Source organism: Xiphophorus maculatus, chromosome 24 (assembly GCF_002775205.1).
Source record: "Xiphophorus maculatus strain JP 163 A chromosome 24, X_maculatus-5.0-male, whole genome shotgun sequence".
NCBI classification, from domain to species: Eukaryota; Metazoa; Chordata; class Actinopteri; order Cyprinodontiformes; family Poeciliidae; genus Xiphophorus; species Xiphophorus maculatus.
Genome location: NC_036466.1, coordinates 2899377 through 2919702, shown reverse-complemented (window position 1 = coordinate 2919702; position 20326 = coordinate 2899377). Strand labels below are relative to the sequence as shown.

The 20326-nt window shown below is 41.1% G+C and overlaps 2 protein-coding genes across 2 annotated transcripts; both read left to right on the top strand.

The window, feature by feature from the left end:
- The first annotated feature begins 832 nt into the window (after positions 1-832).
- LOC102233241 (nuclear receptor subfamily 4 group A member 2-like) lies at positions 833-6230 on the top strand. The gene is made up of 7 exons (XM_005802582.3): positions 833-1093; positions 1248-2018; positions 2800-2929; positions 3176-3333; positions 3426-3625; positions 3791-3969; positions 5562-6230. Exons 2-7 carry the CDS (start codon positions 1254-1256, stop codon positions 5825-5827), a joined length of 1698 nt encoding a protein of 565 aa, XP_005802639.1. The 5' UTR covers positions 833-1093; positions 1248-1253; the 3' UTR covers positions 5828-6230.
- Positions 6231-14239: 8009 nt separating this feature from the next.
- Positions 14240-19985, top strand: LOC102226394 (tubulin alpha chain-like). The gene is made up of 4 exons (XM_005802554.3): positions 14240-14355; positions 16803-17025; positions 17970-18118; positions 18818-19985. Exons 1-4 carry the CDS (start codon positions 14353-14355, stop codon positions 19790-19792), a joined length of 1350 nt encoding a protein of 449 aa, XP_005802611.1. The 5' UTR covers positions 14240-14352; the 3' UTR covers positions 19793-19985.
- Positions 19986-20326: the final 341 nt, after the last annotated feature.

Here is a 20326-nt window from a genome sequence, read left to right as displayed (position 1 = left end):
TTGGAAAAGCAGATTATAAACAAAATCTAACTAAAGGCAAAGTTGAAGCTCAGGAGATTTAAAAATTCACTATAACCAAACGCAACCCTAGAGAAGAGATGAACAAAAAGCATAATAGGTGTTATCTAATTTAACCAATGTAGTTATTACTAATATTATTAGCGTACTGTAATGTTGCTGGCTGGATACCTGTATAGGTATCCAGCCAGCAATATATATATATATATATATATATATATATATATATATATATATGACTTTACAATGATTTACACAAACATTTCCCATAAAATAAAAAATACATCTGTCTTTAACAAAATATAATAATTTATCAGCATCTAATAAAAATCATAATGTAATATTTTAGTATTTTTGCGCCGTGAATACATCTAACTTGACAATTGTGGCCGAAAAGGTTTGGACACCGCTGGTTTAGATCAAACCATGTACATGTGTTAATGGCCTAGTCAAAGTACAGACCGACTCATTCTAATTGAGGACCTGTGGATAGACATGAAAATTGTCCACAGGTGCACTCTGACTGATGTGTAACATTGAAAACACGAATATCAAAGTTGCCCAGAACGCATCACGAAATCTATTATTTTACTGACACAATGTAAAATTGTTTATTTTCAGTCCAAGATGCAAACTCGGCTTGATTGCTACTTAGCTGTTGCTTCAGAATCTGTCACATGAACTCTACCCATCCTCCTCCATCACAGAGACGCTCACTGTGCGCACACAGACCACCCAACCACTCCGCCTCTGTCTCTGGACTTGTGCGTAAAGAGGGTTTGGCACAAGACGCCGCGGCGCGTAAACAAAAGCACATCCTCAGCGCGGCTGCTGCCCAGTCTGCCCAGATGAAGTGAGCGGTCATTCCCACTGGTCTGAACAGACAGCGGACTTCACTCGGATTGGATTCTTTTTTGTGATTCGGAAGCCTCGCGTGGACGAGAGCAAATTCGACCCTCTAATAGCCAATTTGGCCGAAACGTTTTCATTTAAAGGTTGCAAACAGACTTTTGTTCTTCCTTCAAGCTGGAGAACCAAGAGAGAAATTAAATCTTTTGGAAAACCGGACTTAAAGGTAAATTCTCGCTTAATGTCTTCCATTTTTAAGTTGCTTAGTCGTTTCAAGCATTTTGGAATCAGCCAGAATATAGTAAAATTAGCAGATGATGAAATAGTTCACATACCTTGTCAGGTTTACGCGCGGTAAAGTTGAACGTGTGTGTTTTCAGGGGGCCATGCCGTGCGTCCAGACCCAGTGCAGCTCCTCGCCACAAGGCGCCAGCCCCGCGTCTCAGGGCGCCGGCGCGGAGTGCAGCTGCGACTTCCTCACGCCGGAGTTTGTCAAGTTTAGCATGGACCTGACGAACAGCGAGCTCTCGGCTGCCTCATCCGGACCCGGTTTCGGCAACTCCGCGGACGGCTACGGCGCCGGCTACGACGCGAAGCCGCCGTGCGTCTTCCAGATGCCCGCGGTCCAGGCGGAGCTGCCGTGCGTCAAAGTGGAGGATGCGCACGGATGTCCGCGCTATCAGACTCCCCTGCAGGCATCCCCCCCCTCGGATGACTTGCTCTCCTCCCAGAGCTCCGTGTATTACTACCGTGCCCCCTCACCGCACGGCTTCCACCCGCCGCATGGACACATCTGGGAGGATTCCGGCTCTCTGTACAAAAACGCGCTTTCCAGGTTTTCCCTGTTTTCTCTGAAGCACACGCCGCACGGTACCCAGCGCTACCCCACCTGCCAGATGAAATTTGACGTCTCCATGAACTTGGACGCGGGCGGTTGCGGGTCGCACCACCAACAAGGGAAAGCCCTCGGAATGGGCTTCCCTCGCCCTCTCCAGTTCTCCCACAGCCACCACTTTGTGGAATACCAGAGCTCTGTCGGAGCCGCGCGAGGAGCGATGAGCTCGGAGGGGCTGTGCGCGGTGTGCGGGGACAACGCAGCCTGTCAGCATTATGGAGTCCGCACCTGCGAGGGCTGCAAGGGCTTCTTCAAGGTCTATGGACTTCTAATCTTGAATTATTATTATTATTATTGTTTTATCAAATTGTAGTTTTATTCAAGCAAAGTAGAAAAATCCCCAGAAATGGTGATGCTGTTGATTTGAAATAATTGAAGAGAAAAAAAAAGAAGAAAAATACCCAGAGGACTTCTTAATTTCCATTTGAGATTGGATATTATATTCCAGATGCTCCTGACAGGTGATGCATTCTGTATGAAAGTGGGCCAACGTGCCATGAATTGCAAAGTGAATTTGCACCCCCCCTTCATCTGCCAGAATGAAGGGCCCAGGCCGCCCTGGGATTTTGAGAATCCCAGGGCGATTCTCAAAATTATGAATGACCACGACCTGGTGTTTACCCAGACTGCCCCTGTCTGCCTGTTGAATCTATTTTCCATCGCCTCAGACGCCCCAAAGGAGCAAAAAGGTCCTGCCGACGAGTTCCAAAGGGCAGCTTAGACCTTTTGCATGTTCACGTTCATGCTCGTGCGCTTTGGGTTCAGAAATGAAAAGTTCTGTTTCCAAAAAAATGCACCACATTCTGTCGGTAGAGGTGTTCACAGCACCACATTGTCACCTTCCTAAAATAATGGCGTTGTTGTTGCCAAAAGTGATTTTAGCAACAGCAACAAAAAAATCTCCACCATTTTTTTTAGGAAGGTGTCGATTTCCTAGTGTAGGATTAGGGTTGGGGTTTGGTAGACTTGTGTCTTGAGAGTATGAAAGAACTTTCTGTCTCATGTTATCTATTTGATTCCTTTTTTTATCGGTGCAGCGAACGGTGCAAAAAAATGCCAAATATGTGTGCCTGGCTGCAAAAAGCTGTCCTGTGGACAAGCGACGGCGGAACCGATGCCAGTATTGTCGCTTCCAGAAGTGCCTGGCGGTGGGAATGGTCAAAGAAGGTATTACCACGACAACACAGTTCCTACTCCAGTCCTCAAATGACACATTTCAGAGGTATCCTCGTCTAAATGACCTCTATTGAGTTCAGTGAGATCTGGTTACTAGTCGTTTCTAAGATTCGGTTCTGTTGGACTGGGGATTCATCTAAAAGTTGCAAGACAGTGAATCTTTGTGACAGGAATTGGAGACCGCTGTAAGAATCTGCAACTTAAAAATGTTATAAATGCCTTTTTTTTGTTCTACAGTGGTGAGGACAGATGGCCTTAAAGGCAGAAGAGGTCGTCTGCCGTCCAAGCCTAGAGCTTTGCCAGACTCGTTTTTACATGGCAGCACCCTTCTGAGTGCGGTGGTTAGGGCACATATAGAGTCAAATCCTCCAGCGTCTCGCCTGGACTACTCCAAAGTAAGTCGCTCCACACCAACCAGCCTTAATGTCACGCCTTGTCAATTAAACACATAATAAAGTCACAGTTGTTGTTCCTTCTGACCCACAAGTTCAAGGAGAGTCCAGGGGACCTGCTGGGTGACGATGCTCAACACGTCCGACAGTTCTACGACCTCTTGATGAGATCGATGGAGGTCATTCGGAGTTGGGCGCAGAGGATCCCAGGTTTTGCCACCCTACCTAAACACGACCAAGACCTCCTCTTCTACTCAACCTTCCTGGAGCTGTTTGTCTTGCGGCTGTCGTACAGGTAACAAATACACCTTTTTCAAACCCTAAGCTGGTTTCCATGTTGCCTTCGATTTGAGTCTTTGTCCCTGATTTGAAGTGTTTGCCCAACAACTGGAAGGACGGGCCAATTGTGCAACAGCCTGGTACGGTTTGCATTCACAAACCCGATTTCTTGTCATTTCAGATCCAACCCAGAGGAGGGGAAGCTGATCTTCTGTGATGGGTCGGTGTGGCATCGGCTACAGTGCCTGCGAGGCTTCGGGGAGTGGATTGACGGGATTGTTGAGTTCTCCGCCAACCTGCAGAGGATGAACCTGGACGTTTCCACCTTCTCCTGCATCTGCACCCTAGCTTTACTCACCGGTGGGCAAACAGTTTGTGCACATTCAGTTGTTTCAGTCTGTCTGTCAATTTGTTTTAGTGATTTGATCCTTTTTAAAGTACGTTTTGTTTGAAATGTTCAGGCACAAGATGGCACCTGTGAGTTAATTTCACCCCAAGTATGAAGATGAGTGATTAATAGCCAAAAAATAAGATTTGCAGCAGCATGATTAGCTGAGAAGTCGACAGCAAGTTATCATCTTATCTTACAGATATATTGATTCAACATGTAATATAGAGGTACAAACATGTATGGGATTATACCTTTAGGCAAGGGTAGATAAACAATTCAGGAAAGTGGTTGGTAAAGTCATTAAATTGTTGAAGGATTTGTTATCATTCACTGGTAATAATGGGGGTAAACTGGTTAAATAAATAGCTAAAAGTAAACTTAAAACCATTTGACTTAAAGGAAAAACTGATGTTTACGCAAATATTTTAAATCAGCTAAAAGAAATCCAATATTGATTTAATAGCAACAGATAGATGAAACTTCAATAAAAACATATAATAGATTGATTCAAACCTGAAACTTGATTTTGTTTTCAGTATTATGTATTATTGTTCATGTCCAGAATACATAGCCTAGTTAGCTTAATATAGACACAAAACAAATCTAACATGGTATAAAAGGATAGAAAGTATTTTAATTATTATATTTTTAATTAACTGGATATTTGGAGTGAACTATAAATTCTCAGTTACAAGTTTGAAGGGCTTACTGGTTGTGAATATGGATAATAAGTAGTAAAAGGGCAGAAAATGAACCTTCTGGGTGTAAAAAAAACCAACATATTTAGGCTTAAAATATCAAAACATTTATCAATAAAAGTACCACATTTCTCAGTGATGTATCCTATCAAGAAAATTAACACTTGTCAAGACCTCAAAGGAGAAATTAAAATAAAATGAATGACATTAATGTTTACTTTGGATAAACTAGAATGAAGATCAAAATGTGGGGTGACATCAATAGTGAGCAGATATCAGTCATGTAACCAAGTTTAAGCTATTATTTAAGGTTTGAAAATGCCTAAATAGGGCTAGTACATGCATACTTTTATTAAAATTTTATCAAAATATAGAGGCACAAATATGATATGTGCGAAGATGTGAAGTTAAGAGGTTACTTAACAAATTAAACCATCCTTAGCGTAGTAAAAATATGGTTAGCTAAAACAAGATTTGGCTAACAATTAGCTAAAAGAGAGAATGTGAAAATAACTTGGTCTTTTTTAAGACACTTGTTGATAATAGTAACATACAGTCTATGGTTGAGGAAGTCAGGTTAAAGAATAAGAGTTTTCTGAGTCTTTAAAGCAGTTTTTTTTGATGACCTGTTACATTTGTTAGCTAAAATGAAACCGATGACGTAGCCCACCTTACGTTTACAAGTACAGCTTTTTTTTTTTTAGGTGTCAAAAACCACAGAAAATTCCATCTAACGGGTAGAATTATATTCTTGTAGCCTATTTTTCCAGAAAAAATACATGTAATATTTTCTTAGTAGTCTACAAAAATAATTAAAAGATCTCCTTGTGGTTGTTGCTAATGCTAAATTTGAAACTCTCAAGAGCGCCACGGGCTGAAGGAGCCAAAGCGGGTCGAGGAGCTGCAGTACAACGTGGTCAGGTGCTTAAAAGACAACGAAGCCGCCGGTCCGGATGGAGGCTGCCCGAACCGCTGGTCCAACCACCTGTCCAGACTTCTGGAGAAACTGCCAGAACTTCGCACTTTGTGCATCCAAGGCCTGCAGAGGATTTTCTACCTGAAGCTGGAGGACCTGGTGCCGCCGCCTGCTGTGATAGATAAGTTATTCCTGGACACGCTGCCATTTTAGAGACTTTTTTTTTTCTTCCTTTAAAAAAACAAAACAGATGGAGGACTTTGACTTCTTCTTCCTTCTGAAATCATCAGTGATTCCTGGCGGTCTGCAGTCTTTGCCCAGCGTGCATGACCACGGTTTAAGAATTTAAATTCAAGTTGCTGGGTGAGTATTTGGGCCAAACAATTTGCAGAAAGCTGATGAGTTTTGCCCACAGGAAATGTGCAACTCTTTATACAGTAACTGTAAATGAAGCACAGCTACATGTGCGAACACATTTTCCTGCCTGTTCAGCTTGTATAAAAGCATTTTGATACAAAACAAGCGCTTCTTTTTTCATGCTTCTATTTATTAGTGAATTGTTAAGTATTCTTAGTTACAAAATGCTTCTCTGTGTTCAGTCATGTCCATGATTTAATAAAAGACAAAGTTCAAATTATGTTTTTTTTTCTGATTGACCTACTTTTATTCAAACTTCTGTGTATTTTATTGAGATTTCACATGAGTGGAGCATAAATGTTAAGTGGGAGATAAACAATACTGTTTTTTAAAAAATAACAAGCATCATGCTGTAGTAATTTTTTAATTTCTGATTTTTAAAAATATATATATATATATATTTTTTTTTTCACTGCAAAACAGCCAAAATTTAGTCAGCTTGGCTAGATTTTTTAGATCCTGCCAAATATTCACAACTGGATCTACGCTTGGACTTTGACTAGCCCATTCTAAAGCATGAAAATATTGTGATCTAAACTGTTCTATTGGAACTCTGGCTGTTTTTCCAGGTTCCGAGACTTTCTAAGCCTCTAACAAGTTTTGCTTCCAGCCCTTTCTCTAACTCCACCCATCCTACATCTTCCAGCATGATGCTGCCACTACCATGATTAACAGTGTGGGCATATTCAGTGTAACGTTCAGCGTCAACTTTTCTGCCATATTGAACTTCCCAGACAAAGTATAAAATAGTCTTACAAGACAGTGTATGTCAAATTAAAATCTTGCAGTCACAAAATATATACAGAGGCAATTTTCAGATCATATTTTTAAGTTGTCATTTTTGTAGGGTGCATATGGGCATTTGCTCAGGGTGGTATTAGTAAGCGGATGCAAAAATACAAAGCAAAAAGAAAAATTACTCCGAACAAGTTTTCTGTTGCTTTACTATATGTGCAGTCAATACTTTTTTTATTTCTACATATAAAAAGAAAAAAGCCAAAGCGATATGAATAGCTACGTTCATCCTCAAAGCATGGATTTTTCTTCACTCCATAACGTGTTTTTGGAGCCGGCGGCTGGCTGACCTTTCTGCAGCCCCGTGGTCAGATGTGACATTAAAGACATCAGTTTCTGCTGCCGTCCTCAGAGATAAAGTCTCCGAATTCGGCAACGAGACGAAAGCCAACGCAGGCAAAACGAAGCGTTTCATCTGCCGCTGATCTGTCTCTTCGAAAATCTGAAAACAAACACTTAAATAGAAAATATAGAAATACTCCAACATCAACCTAAACTTGTTGTGAAGCAGATCTGCAGATTAGAAATAATCTATCTCAGTTTTCTTCTCTGCCTGGGGAAAAAAGACTGATGCTCCTATGAAGGTTTTAAGAGATCGATATTCTATTCAGTGCCAGTTTGGTGTACAGAGATGGAAATGAATCAATAACTTTACCTGGGATACGTCCAATTTATCCTGGTGATGACGGGGTGGATTTTAACGTGGATGTCTAACAGTCGGCAACAAAACACACGTATTCCTCTACAACATCACAAATATACACCGATTCTCAGAGGCAGTGATGGTACTCCAAATTAGAGAACCTCTGTACTTTTAGAGCTTTGCTCAAGTTTCTGAATGAAAGTACCTTTCAATTTCAGGAACTGAAAGAAGTTTTTGTCTCAGTATTCATACAAACTGTATTAAAACATGAAGTGAATGTTGCCGCCGGGAGTTTCTTTCACTCTAAGTATCACTTACAAGCGTTTGCTCTAAAAACGGCAAAATGAAACACCGTGTTGGGGGAAAGTACATGTAGTAGATTGTAGAAAGTGTGGTTAAGGATTTGTATATTTTATTTGTTTTTTTTAATTTTATGAAATCACTTCCTGAATGTTAACACAATCCATTTCTGACCTCCCTGTAATTACTGTAATTATTTAAAAAAAAATAAAATAAAAATGCTCACAAGCTTATTTGCTTTAAAGAAATACCTGACCTCCTGTATGGAGGTCTGAAACTGCCAAAAAGAAGAAAAAAATAATGTAAATGCCAAATCTTTTTTTTTTTTTGAAATCCTTTTTTTTTATCCTTGTAATAATTAATTCCTATTTATGTTGAATTTAAAAATTACTGTACACTATCTTTTTGTAAGTTCACATTTAGGATTCATTCTCTTAATACCTTCATAGGAGATTTTCAGATTCATACAGTGCAGCTGGAAAATTTTTACATTTTATTCCAAATTGCACAAAATTAATCTCTTTCCTCAAATTTGGACACACGCACACCCCGTTATGAGGATGGGGGGGGGGACAAGAAATCACTTTTACATAAGTATTCACAGCCTTTGCTTAATACTTTAAGTGTGCCAAGCTTGTGGCTTCATATTCAAAGAATTGAGGCTGAAATTGCTGCCAAAGGTGGATCGATAAAGTATTCAGTAAAGTCTGTTAATACTTGCGTACAATTGATCAGTCTTTGTTTTTAATGAACACTTTTGGGATTCACTGCGTATCAGGATTCTAATCTGCAAAACTGAAGTTTGTGGTTTGGCATCTTTGCCCCACAACAACACGCTCCAGATTCAAAGTCCTGCACGAGACCCTTAAATGGAGGAAATTGCGAGCGCTTGTTCTGGGAGACCTGCAAAGCCCTGGGGGCCGGCTGTGACCACACAGCAGCATCTCGTATTTGATCTCAAGTGGCCTGCCGTTTGGGTTTTCCTGCAGACTTTGATCTCTGCAGCCGTCCGGCTTCAAGACAGCTTAACCCTTATCGCTTTCAGGCCAGAGCCCACGAGCACCGGGGCCAACCGCTGAGGGATTTATAGCCAGGCTCCATTTCCCCCCGGATATTTTCATCATGTAATCCATTGTAGATTATTACAGATTAGCTCATCGGACATTTCAGTCGTTGTTTATACGAAGGAAAAATGCCCATTACGAGTATCTGCATGCTGAAGAAACGCAGGCATGTTATGCTTTCAATGTAATAATAGTGGAAAGGAGACAAATCTTAGAAATCTGAAGAACAACTAATCCTCGTCTACATATATATATAAAGACATTTACAGAATACAGACAATGTTGTGTTCCCAACCCTGAACTCTTTGTCCTTTTGTCCTCATTTAACAAAAACCTCACCTAATTTGCTTGTTTCATGTTGAATTATGAGGGTTATAGATCTTCCTGAATGGGGTCGTCTCTTCCTTATGTAGGAGTTCTCGTTTGAAGAGTGGATTGATGATAGTGCGCAGGTAAGAATCCAAAGAATTGTGCCCAGAGACAGTTTTAATCCTCTGAAGACGTGCTTGACATTTAACACTTCAGCACCTGAATGTCCATGATTATTTTACAGATTAAGACAGTTTCATTTCCCAAATGAGCCTCTTAACACGTTTAATCCAAAATACAGAAGTCTTATCAATGTAAGAAAAAAAAGGGAGCATTTGTTCCTTCACAGATTAAATGTTTCAGATCAAGCACCTTTTTAAATCAAAGATGATCAGAAAATATGACTTTCAAACTGATGACGAAAAATGATTTACATCGCTGTGAAGAAATCCCGACCCACTCTTTGCAGAATTGTTTTCAATCTGCCTCATTAGAGGCCTTTCCTTAAAGGTCAATGTTCAATCTTATTTAACTAGACAACTTCAAAACCTTCATTTTGTCTTTTGAGCCATTTGGAGATGGACTTTTTGATTTACTTCCAGTTGTCCCCATGTGTTAGAGTAGGGTGTCCAAACGTTTTGTCACTTGGGCCAAAATTGTCAAAGGACTAAATGGGTAAGAAAATAAAAGCAACTTAAATCAAGCTGATTTTCTCTTTCTGTCTTTTCTTTGTTACCCTACCCAAACTGGTAGATTCGGTGTTGGAGCGCAATGTGCTGCTTTTTAAAATCTTTTAACCCGTTTCATGTTGTAATTCCACAGGTTAGGGCTAGGGGCTAAATAGGGCAAGGGGCTAATTAGTGCTAGGTGCAGCTAGCATCTCGTTAAATGTTATTACTTAGAATTAATCATGTTTGACCAATTTGTTTTCATTTGAAACAAAAGTCAGGTTTTTTTGGATAGTTTTCCATCTTTAGGAATGAAATCAATTTTAAAACATATTTTTGTGTCTATCCAGGTAATCATAGTTTTAAATTAACATTATGTTACGAACCAAAACCTTGTGTGACATGATTGTAAAAACAGAAAAAAAAATCTGCATTTCCATATCACTGCATATGGTGTAACTTCTTCTCAACATTTCTATCATTCCCAAAGATCCACGCGAAGATTTGTATTCAAATCACACCTCTGTCATTTGCTCTGTATAATTCTACAAAGCCTCGCAAAAAAAAAAAAACATAAGCAAGAGCAGAAATCCCTTAAACAGGTTCTTTGTTTTGGAAAAGCAATCAGTGGTCTCCTCTTAGCGTCCACTTAGCAACTCTCTTTAAACCGACAGTAAATGAAATGGATTACAGCGTCTTATTGTTTCTGCGTGGAAACCTTCAGGGAGTGCTTCATCTGAAATTAACATTCTGTTTTTGTAGGACAGACGCAAAATAAGGGAGACAAACCTGAACAAAGCATCAATTATTGACTGTATCCCTCGAAAGGTGTTTAAAGGAGTATGACAAACTAAGAGGAGGTTAAGGGATTAGCTTAGTACAGAATTTTGTCTTGTACTCAAATCTAGTTTACAAGTGTCGTGGTAACCAGGAATTAACCAGCTTAAACGATGAAGATCTTGAGAAACGTGAAACTGGGGTCACCAGTGTTAGCACAATGCCATGTTAGAGGGACATCAGAAATGACCTCAGAGAAGCAATTGTAGCTGCCCATCAATCTAAGAAGGGTTCTAAAACTGTCTCTAATCTATTTCAAGTCCTCCATTCTCTTGAGAGAAAAGAAATATGTCCAGGTGGAAAGATGCTTCTCACTAGCTGCATTTCTATTAACTGACACAAAAAAAGTAAATACATATGTTTAATGCTTATGCTTAATCAGAATGTGTCAATTTTGAAAGAAAAAATATATATTTTTCGGTAAAATGTTTTTTGCGCTTGAATGAGGTTGGCTTTTCAGACATCAAAGCACTTCCTTCAAATCACAGGATTCACGTGATCAACAGCCGGATGTTACGACACGGACGAAAGCGGAAGGTGATGGTTTGTGTTTGGGATTTTTTTTTTTTTTGGTTTTTGCGGACGATGTACATCGACAACTGCCCGACAACTGGGCGTCAGGCAGTTAATAAAAAGTTGTGTGTCGTTCGAACGTGTTGAATCCCCAACTCTTCTGTAAAATGAAGAGTGAAATGAAGAAAACTATCATTTCCCCCAAAACGGCGCATACGTCAAGAAGTAGGCGGAGCTTGTCGCTCCGACGCCTGAACGAAACGCCGACGCCTCCTCAGACGGCTGACAGATGGTGAGCGCCAGAATTATGAATATATCTCACGTAAATTTTTACACACGTCACTGACATGATTTTTATTGACTTATCGCGTGAACACGCATATTCACGTGTGATTGTAATTTTATAGAAACACCGCAAGCCCGTTTCCTCCACTCTAGAGAAAATAAATAAAAAATATCTCAACATAATGAGATACTTATCGCTATATTGAAATACTTATCTCATTATCTTACTATAATGAGATACTATTTCATTATATTGAGATAGTTCATAGTGTTGGATTTTTTTTTCCTGCCCTTTTTTCAGCTTGTCGACACAGAAAAACTGCCAGAAACCACAAGGACTCTATGGCACTGGTTAGAAGGTTGAACATGAAAGTTCATGACAAGACAGCTGAAAAACAAAACAATGCACTTGTTATGAAGGCTTAAAAAAAGAAAGGTATTTTGTCCAAAAGGACATTGGAGTACGACGCAAGTTTGTTCTGAATGAACCTCTAGATTTCATCAACAAATTAGACCGAAATGTAAATGTTGGCGTATTTTAAAACATGACAAAGACAAGACTATTTTTAATGTCTTGATACATAGAATCCAAGAATTTTGAGGTTGTATCTTAGAAATACAATCATTGTCTCATCTGGAATTAGTAAGTTTCCCTTTAAAGGGGTGGCCACATAGAATCCTTTTACAGCACAATCAAGTGACTACGTAACCTGCAGTTGTTATAAAAATGCTGTATATATCAAATATGACTTAAAAGAAATTCGACTTTGTAATTTAGCATCTTGAAATTTGCTTGTGTCTCTTTAAGAAACTCCTATTCTTCCCAACACTCCGCCTTCAGGAAGTCATCACAACATGGCTCCTCTATGAACCCTTTAGCAACATTTTTAGTAGCTCCTACGGTGAGCAGGTGTGCAGTTCCACCAGGTGTTTGCTAATTTATGCTGGCTAGTCTGAAGGATCGGAGAAGGGGAGTTACGCTCTGTGATTTCTCAGACATGCTCGCAATAATCAAAGCAACGCTGCAGGTATTTGTTTTTTGATAACATGACATGATGTAAAGATAAAAATATATATATTCTACATAATACTGCACCTTTAAATATGGTTGTTTATTAAAAATGGACTGAGTAGATATAATCCCCGAGAAACGTGGACTTCTAATTATGCTCAAACTCAAGAAAAGCTCCGATAAGAAAGACTTAGTCTCCGGCCTGAGAGAGATTCAGGAGGAGAACAATCTGTGGACCTCCAGCACAAAAAGACCTCTGCTATCTGTTGATCACAATCCATCTCTCTTCTCTCTTTAAAAAAGATGATTGGTGGTATTTGAAGAGGAGCTAAAGGCTCAGGAGGACTCTGGAGGCCGGTTTGAGGATTATGGCCACGTCGACCATCAGAGACGATGGCCTGGTGAGATGTCTGCCGTGAATTTCAGTCGGTCGTGATGGACAGGAAAAGTTCACAAAGACTTTCACTTTCGCTGTGGCACCGAGTGTTGTAAACGCCAGCAGAGAACGGAGCACTTCAGCCGTTGTAAACCTGAAGATGTGCAAAGCTTTCTCTTCTGAGTTGGACCTGGATACTGTTTAATGAGCAACATAAAAAAAAAAACCTGGATTGAAAATCAGTGATAAATCAGCTTCCTGCAGAGTTACTGATCAGAACCTCCTTTAACGATTACAAGAAAAGCCTCAGAAATAGAAGATAGAGAAGAGAGGTGAACTTCTCTTGAGTTTAATCCTGATTTTATTAGCTTTTCTCTTAAAGGGGACGTACAAAGGCTATCTGCTTAATTTTCCAGCTGCGTTCACGGTCCTTCCTCCCATTCTAGAACTCGCTCATAAATCCACGTCGAACCTTTTTATTTATCCTTTCGAAAATGGGCTAAAATGCCAATTTCCAATGAAGTATGGGAATTTGATTAAGTGGCTTTGATATAAAATATATTTCAGGGGCCCGAACTATAACTTATGGACCGCAATTAATGCGCTTTGTAAGCAGAAGCAGTCAGGAGGGAACCGCATGAAGAACACGAGACACAAACGTAAATGATTAGGGCGCCATCTAGTGGTTGTGAAGTGAATTACACTTCACGACCAATAAACGGTCGTTTGTATATTTGCATTTTAAATATCAAATGTACTAGCTATAAATATATAGTACTTAGCTATAAAGATTGATAGTTTTATATTGCTTTGACTGTTTTGTGAACAAACGAAAAAAATATTTAGTTTTGTAGAAAAAATATTTTTATCACCCCTGTCATTTTAATATAGTTAAGGCAGAGAGCAAAATATTACCTTAAGTAGTTTCTTATTTTTTGCTTTTAATGTTTAAGACTCTTTTGTTTTCTGATCATGAAACATGTGTTTGCATCTCTACTTACTAGATTATGTATTTATCTTTGCGAGTTCTTTAAAACTAATTTCTTGCTGGTATGTTTTTTAGGAAATATATACTTTGTAAAAACTGACGTAAAATCAGAATTAGGACTACCAACATTTTTTTCCCCCCCAATTTACTAAGAATAATGAGAGAGAGAGAAAGAATTTTATTCAGGCAATTTGTTTTACTACTTTCTTCATTGTGTGTTCAGGATTCAGTTTTGTTAAACCTTTTATCACAGAAAACCACATTTTACTTTAAAATCTGATCGTTTTTACCGCCCATTTTATTATGAAAAGCAACCAGGAAGATTTGGAGAGTGGAAGAAAGTTGCAGCTGTCGCCGGCTCCACCTCCTCCACCTCCTCCGCCCTCCTTCCTGTGCAGCTATATAAAGGTTTCACCACCCCACTCTGACAGGACTTCACTCACAAAGATCTCCTTAAGGTTGCACTGTGAGAACCAGCCTGTCTAAACTTCTCCTTCTCCCTGCTCCCCCCCGAAAAGGACAAAAAACAAAATGGTGAGTACTTCCTCATCGCCGATAAAGAGGTCTTATCGTCAAATCGACAAAAGGGGTCCGTGTTCAGTGCTTCTTTCTTTTTTTGTTATCGAAAGTTTGAAATGTGACTCACTGTTTCCTGCTTTTACACTTCCTTCCCAAATTTAGCCTCTCGTCTGAGCTTCTCTGTTGCCTCGACAGGCTGCGTTGCAATCAGTCCAGCAGGCTGCCAGTCTGCAGAGGTTAACTGTTTCCATATGTGGACTGCTTGTCGGCCCGGGAATGCTGCTTGCTGCGGCTTTGGGTTGTTTACACAACGCAGCTGAAAATCAGCTCGGTACACACAGCAGCTTTCCTCTCAATGAAATCCACAAAGTCGGACTTTGACTCTGCGGCATGAGGGCGAACCGTTCTAGTGTTTGGAGTTTACACAATGCTGTTTCTCTCTGGTCTTAACCAACAGGCCCGGGGAGCTTGAACAACCTCATTTAGTGGCATATGAAGCACAAGTTTACTCTGATTCTTTGTATTTTGTATTATTTTTACAGTGCTGTTCTGTGGGAAACTCACCAATAACCCCCTGTAGCTCTTTTCCCCTTCCTGTGTTGCACAATGCCCCACTGTGTTTGCCCTCCATGTGTGACCTCGTTTCAGGCGGGACCAGATAGACGTAGCAGATGACCTCCCTCCACTCCCTCCACTTCTCTTAGAGGCTGATTCAGCGCAGCGTGTTGCAACAGGCAGCCACACCCACATCTCACTTAAATCTGCTCAGGAATCGCCACATAATGATTTAAAAATAAAAAAAAATCTGCACAGAAACTCTCTCTGACGCTCTGCGCTTGCTGGAACATGTGATTAGAGGTTAGTGGGTTAAAGCGGCGCTCTGTGCGCAGCGACTCAAAATAGCTGGCTGCTATTGCCAAACTTAGCAGCTGAGAAGCCCTCCCCTGTTTTAAAGGGGACCAGCGCTCAAAACGACAGCTTTAAAAGTGATCCAAGAGGCTTTTCTTTGTTTTGTTTTTTTTGTTTCTCGAACCAACATGGGAAACGATTCCCATCAGCAAGGAGACATCGGAAAGAATTTCGCCTCATTGTGTCACTGTCTAGAACAGAGGCTAAAGATGGCAGCCGCAGTCATCTTTAACGCCGAGGTTTGGGATGCCTGAGCTGCGAGGTATGACTGGCGTTTTGATTGCATTTCCACAAGCGGTCGGCACATCGAGGCGCTGATCTGCCTCCGAACGAACTTTCCTTTCAAACCCGTTTCAACTGTTCTGCTCCACCCTCCCCCTCCCCACTGCTACACCTTTACAACCAGCGCGCAGAAATACTTCAGCAGGGCGTGGAGGCCCTTTGGCCCCTGCAGACATGTTGATGATTTTGTTTTGACTTTGGCGTCACATCCGTGCAGGTACGGCTGACGTGTTTGATTGCAGATAGAGACCGTTGTTTGGAGACCTTTTCATGTCGCACACAAGCCGCAGTGCGTTTTGTTTGGATGTGAACTATGTGGCAGAAAGCGAACGCGGCATTTCCCCATGAATAAAATGGCGGTGGCATTATAATTCTCTGGCATCCTTGTTGGAATTATTATTATTTTTTTTCTTTTAACATTTTTTTTAGTTTGGCAAAAAACGAATATAGTGCCTTGTCTTGAACATATCACGACAACTAGAAATCAAGGCAGAGGTTGGTTTTATTTTCGTGCTTAAATGCAGTGCGTTGTCTTGGAAACATCATCCCCACGTCAAAAAAAAAAATGGTGGTGGCAGTATCATTCTGTGGAGTACTTCTGATATATGCTTACATTTTTTTCCAGGTGTGGAACTGTTTTTTTTTTTTTTTTTTTTTTTTTTTTTTTTAATTTTCCACTCAAGATTACATTGAACCTGTCAGTCCCCACCATTGGATTTAGTTTTGGACTTTGACTAGGTCATTCTAAAACATGAATATCGTAGCTCTGGTTCTGTGTTTACAGTCCCTGTGCTGGTGGGAGAGGAAACTGTGACCCAGTTTGACCCTCTTCTATTTTTTTTCTGCATCATGAGCATCCACACAGCATGGTACTGCCACCACCATGCTTCAGTCAGTGTTAGTTTTGTTCCACACGGTTTGTATCACACGCAGTCTAAAAGGTTTGATTTTGATCTGCTCTTATCATAGCATGTTCTCGCATGTATTTTCAGACTTTAAATACAGATTCTTATAGCTTCCAGCGTTTTAAAAAAAACCTTCAGTCGGTATAAATACTTTAGCGAAGAACTCGTTTGGCCGCAGTGTAAACTCCACCCTGTTTTATGATTTTCATTTTTTTTTAAGCATTCAATCGACAGTTTAATCGAGTTCAGACACGACTGGCTGAAATCTAATTAAAAATTCAGCTTTTTGGCTTTTAGTTTGCACTAGAACCTGAAGCGCTCATCTGTTTATACTGGACCCCTCCTCCCCTCGTTGTCTTCCCTCAGAGAGAGTGCATCTCCATCCATGTCGGCCAGGCCGGCGTCCAGATGGGCAACACCTGCTGGGAGCTGTACTGCCTGGAGCACGGCATCCAGCCCGACGGCCACATGCCCAGCGACAAGCCCACCGGCGGCTACGACGACTCCTTCACCACCTTCTTCAGCGAGACCGGCACCGGGAAGTACGTTCCCAGAGCCATCTTTGTGGACCTGGAGCCGACCGTCATCGGTGAGGCCTTTCACTGCCACACAAGGCGTGTTTAGCTGCAAATCCTTCCCTTTTGTTGTGACTGAAACCTGTATCCCAAGGTGTAAAGGAACAAATGTTTGTTATTGAGTGAAACAAAAGGCAGAGGGTGGAACCGTCAAGAAGCCGTTTTGTTTTGGCAGGGAGGGGGGGATTAATCTCAGAAATACTCCAGGAAAAAGCCTGAACATTTCACATAATTAAAACGGGGGGAGAAAAAAAAAGAAGAGAGAATTCTGAGTTTGAAAAGTCCAAAATTTGAAAGAGAAACACTTCAGAGATTTTCTCAGAGGTTTTCCAGAAAATGTTCGACTTTTGAAACTCAAAACATCCTTGAGAAATGTTACTTTTCCTCGTTGACTAGCACCTCGAACCATCTTACTTTAAATGACGTCACTCTAGGATGTTGTCTTTTCTCTTTATCCTTCTTCCTCTTCTACTCTAACCTCGCCTCTCTCCCTTTCTTTTCTTTTTCTGCTTCTTTTCTGAGAGAGATTTTTCTTCATAGATGTCAACTGGAGCATTGTAGCAAAAACCACAATGCTCCACTTGTGAAGCATTGTGACTCAGTGACACACTTTCCGGACGGTATACTTAAAAAAAAGCTCCACCCACTATTAAGATGGTAGCATCTTAATAGATGTTACAATTACAAAACTCATTAAAGCCATTAAATTAGCTCAAACCCCAAAGAACTACCCCACACTCCAAATTTTGCATTAGCTCCACACATTTCACTTTGTATTAAATGAATTGAATTTACTTGCTTGCCCCTCCTACATCTACTCATTACTCCACACTTCCACTCCCCTGCAGCGTACAATGTGCTAGTCATGTTTCAGTCACATGGTTAAAGAAGCGTTTGAAAGGCAGTTTGGCACAGTACTAACCCTGTTTCTATGTTTTGTTTTGGTTTTTCTTTTCAGACGAGGTCCGAACCGGAACCTACCGCCAGCTGTTCCATCCCGAGCAGCTGATTTCAGGAAAGGAGGATGCTGCCAACAACTACGCCCGAGGCCACTACACCGTCGGGAAGGAGCACATAGATTCTGTCCTGGACAGAATCCGCAAACTGGTAAGGAGAATAAAGCTAACGCAATATTTATCACGGGGCAAAAAAACAAAACTAAACAAAAAAAACCAAACTAAAGATGCTGTCAGCCATGGAGGTGGTTTATCACACCAGCGATTTGAATTGACCTACAAATCTAGATTTTGAAGTCAAAGACCAGACATGACATTTGATAGGCTGTTAAGTCTTGAAAACCCTCCAATGTAGGTAAATTAAGAACAATTCTGGAATGAGAAGTGAAGAAAAATGATTCCTTAGCAATTTTCATTACTACTTGACGATGCTTGCTTGCCCCAAAGAGTTTGAGGCAATCATTTTTCCACATTGAACCTTGTTGATTTGGATAACTTCGTAGGGAATTAAATCATTTGAAAATCTGCACTTGGTTTAGGCACAGCTGCTGTACCACTTTAACTAGGACACTCCAATCTTTAGCCTACTTTATGTTGTAAGACATGTTCTGCTTAATTTAATTTTTGTAAAACCTTTAATTGGACTTTTTTTGTAATGGTGTGGTGTCTTGGCAAGTTCTTCTTCACAAAAATGGGTTAGTCTCAAGGTAGAAGGTATAAGAGTAGAAGTCACTTTTAAAGGGAATTTTATATTCAAAAGCACAACTTTTTTTTATTCTGATTAAAATTATGATGATTTATAAATACATTTTCCAAGTCTTTCATTGTAACTGGTAACTGTCTTGTTCAGTCTGACCAGTGCACTGGACTCCAGGGGTTCCTGGTCTTCCACTCCTTTGGAGGAGGAACCGGCTCTGGCTTTACCTCTCTTCTCATGGAGCGGCTGTCAGTAGATTTTGGCAAGAAGTCCAAGCTCGAGTTTGCCATCTACCCAGCTCCTCAGGTCTCCACAGCTGTGGTTGAGCCCTACAACTCCATCCTGACCACCCACACCACTCTGGAGCACTCCGACTGCGCCTTCATGGTGGACAACGAGGCCATCTACGACATCTGCCGTAGGAACCTTGACATCGAACGCCCGTCGTACACCAATTTGAATCGCCTCATCAGCCAGATCGTCTCCTCCATCACTGCCTCCCTGCGCTTTGATGGAGCGCTGAATGTAGATCTGACGGAGTTCCAGACCAACCTGGTGCCCTACCCTCGAATCCACTTCCCTTTGGCCACCTACGCCCCAGTCATCTCCACAGAGAAAGCCTATCACGAGCAACTCACTGTGGCGGAAATAACCAACGCCTGCTTCGAACCAGCCAATCAGATGGTGAAATGTGATCCCCGTCACGGGAAGTACATGGCCTGCTGCCTTCTGTACCGCGGCGACGTCGTGCCGAAGGACGTCAATGTGGCCATCAGCAACATCAAAACCAAGCGCAGCATCCAGTTCGTGGACTGGTGCCCCACTGGCTTCAAAGTGGGCATTAATTACCAGCCTCCGACTGTGGTTCCGGGTGGTGACCTGGCCAAGGTGCAGAGAGCCGTGTGCATGCTCAGCAACACCACCGCCATCGCAGAGGCCTGGGCCCGACTCGACCACAAGTTCGACCTGATGTACGCCAAAAGGGCCTTCGTCCACTGGTACGTCGGCGAGGGGATGGAGGAGGGAGAGTTCTCCGAGGCCAGGGAGGACATGGCCGCCCTGGAGAAGGATTACGAAGAGGTCGGCATTGACTCCTACGAAGAGGATGAAGAGGGTGAAGAGTATTAAAATGAGACGCACTGGAGAATGCTCATCCATAGCCTGAGCGAGTGCTGACCTGCCGTTAGTGGCCGTTTGCAGACAATTGGTTAAACGCTGTAAAATGGCAGTTTAAACGAGCTAAATCCCATTGTGTTGGGTTGTGTCAAAAACCCAACACCAGAAAATGTCTTTTCTAATAAAGCTGTTTACACCAACATCACATGTTTTACGCATTTCTTGATTTTAAAACTAAAATGACTTACCTTTTTTCTTTTTTATATATTTATCTTTATAAGAGAGAAAACTGTTTTTTAAGAATGAGCAAACTATAATATGAGGATGTTATTAGTATAATGAGGAAAAACATAATTACGTAACAGCTCTCTGGACGAGATGTGGGTATTTGGCCACAGGATGGCAGCAGGCTATTACTATGAAAAGGCAATTAAAGTATGATAGAGGTAAAATCCACAAAATTAAAGACCAAACATAGAATTAATTGCATACAAAGCATTACGGATGCCATCAAAATTCTACATAAGCATTGAACTGTGTAAAATT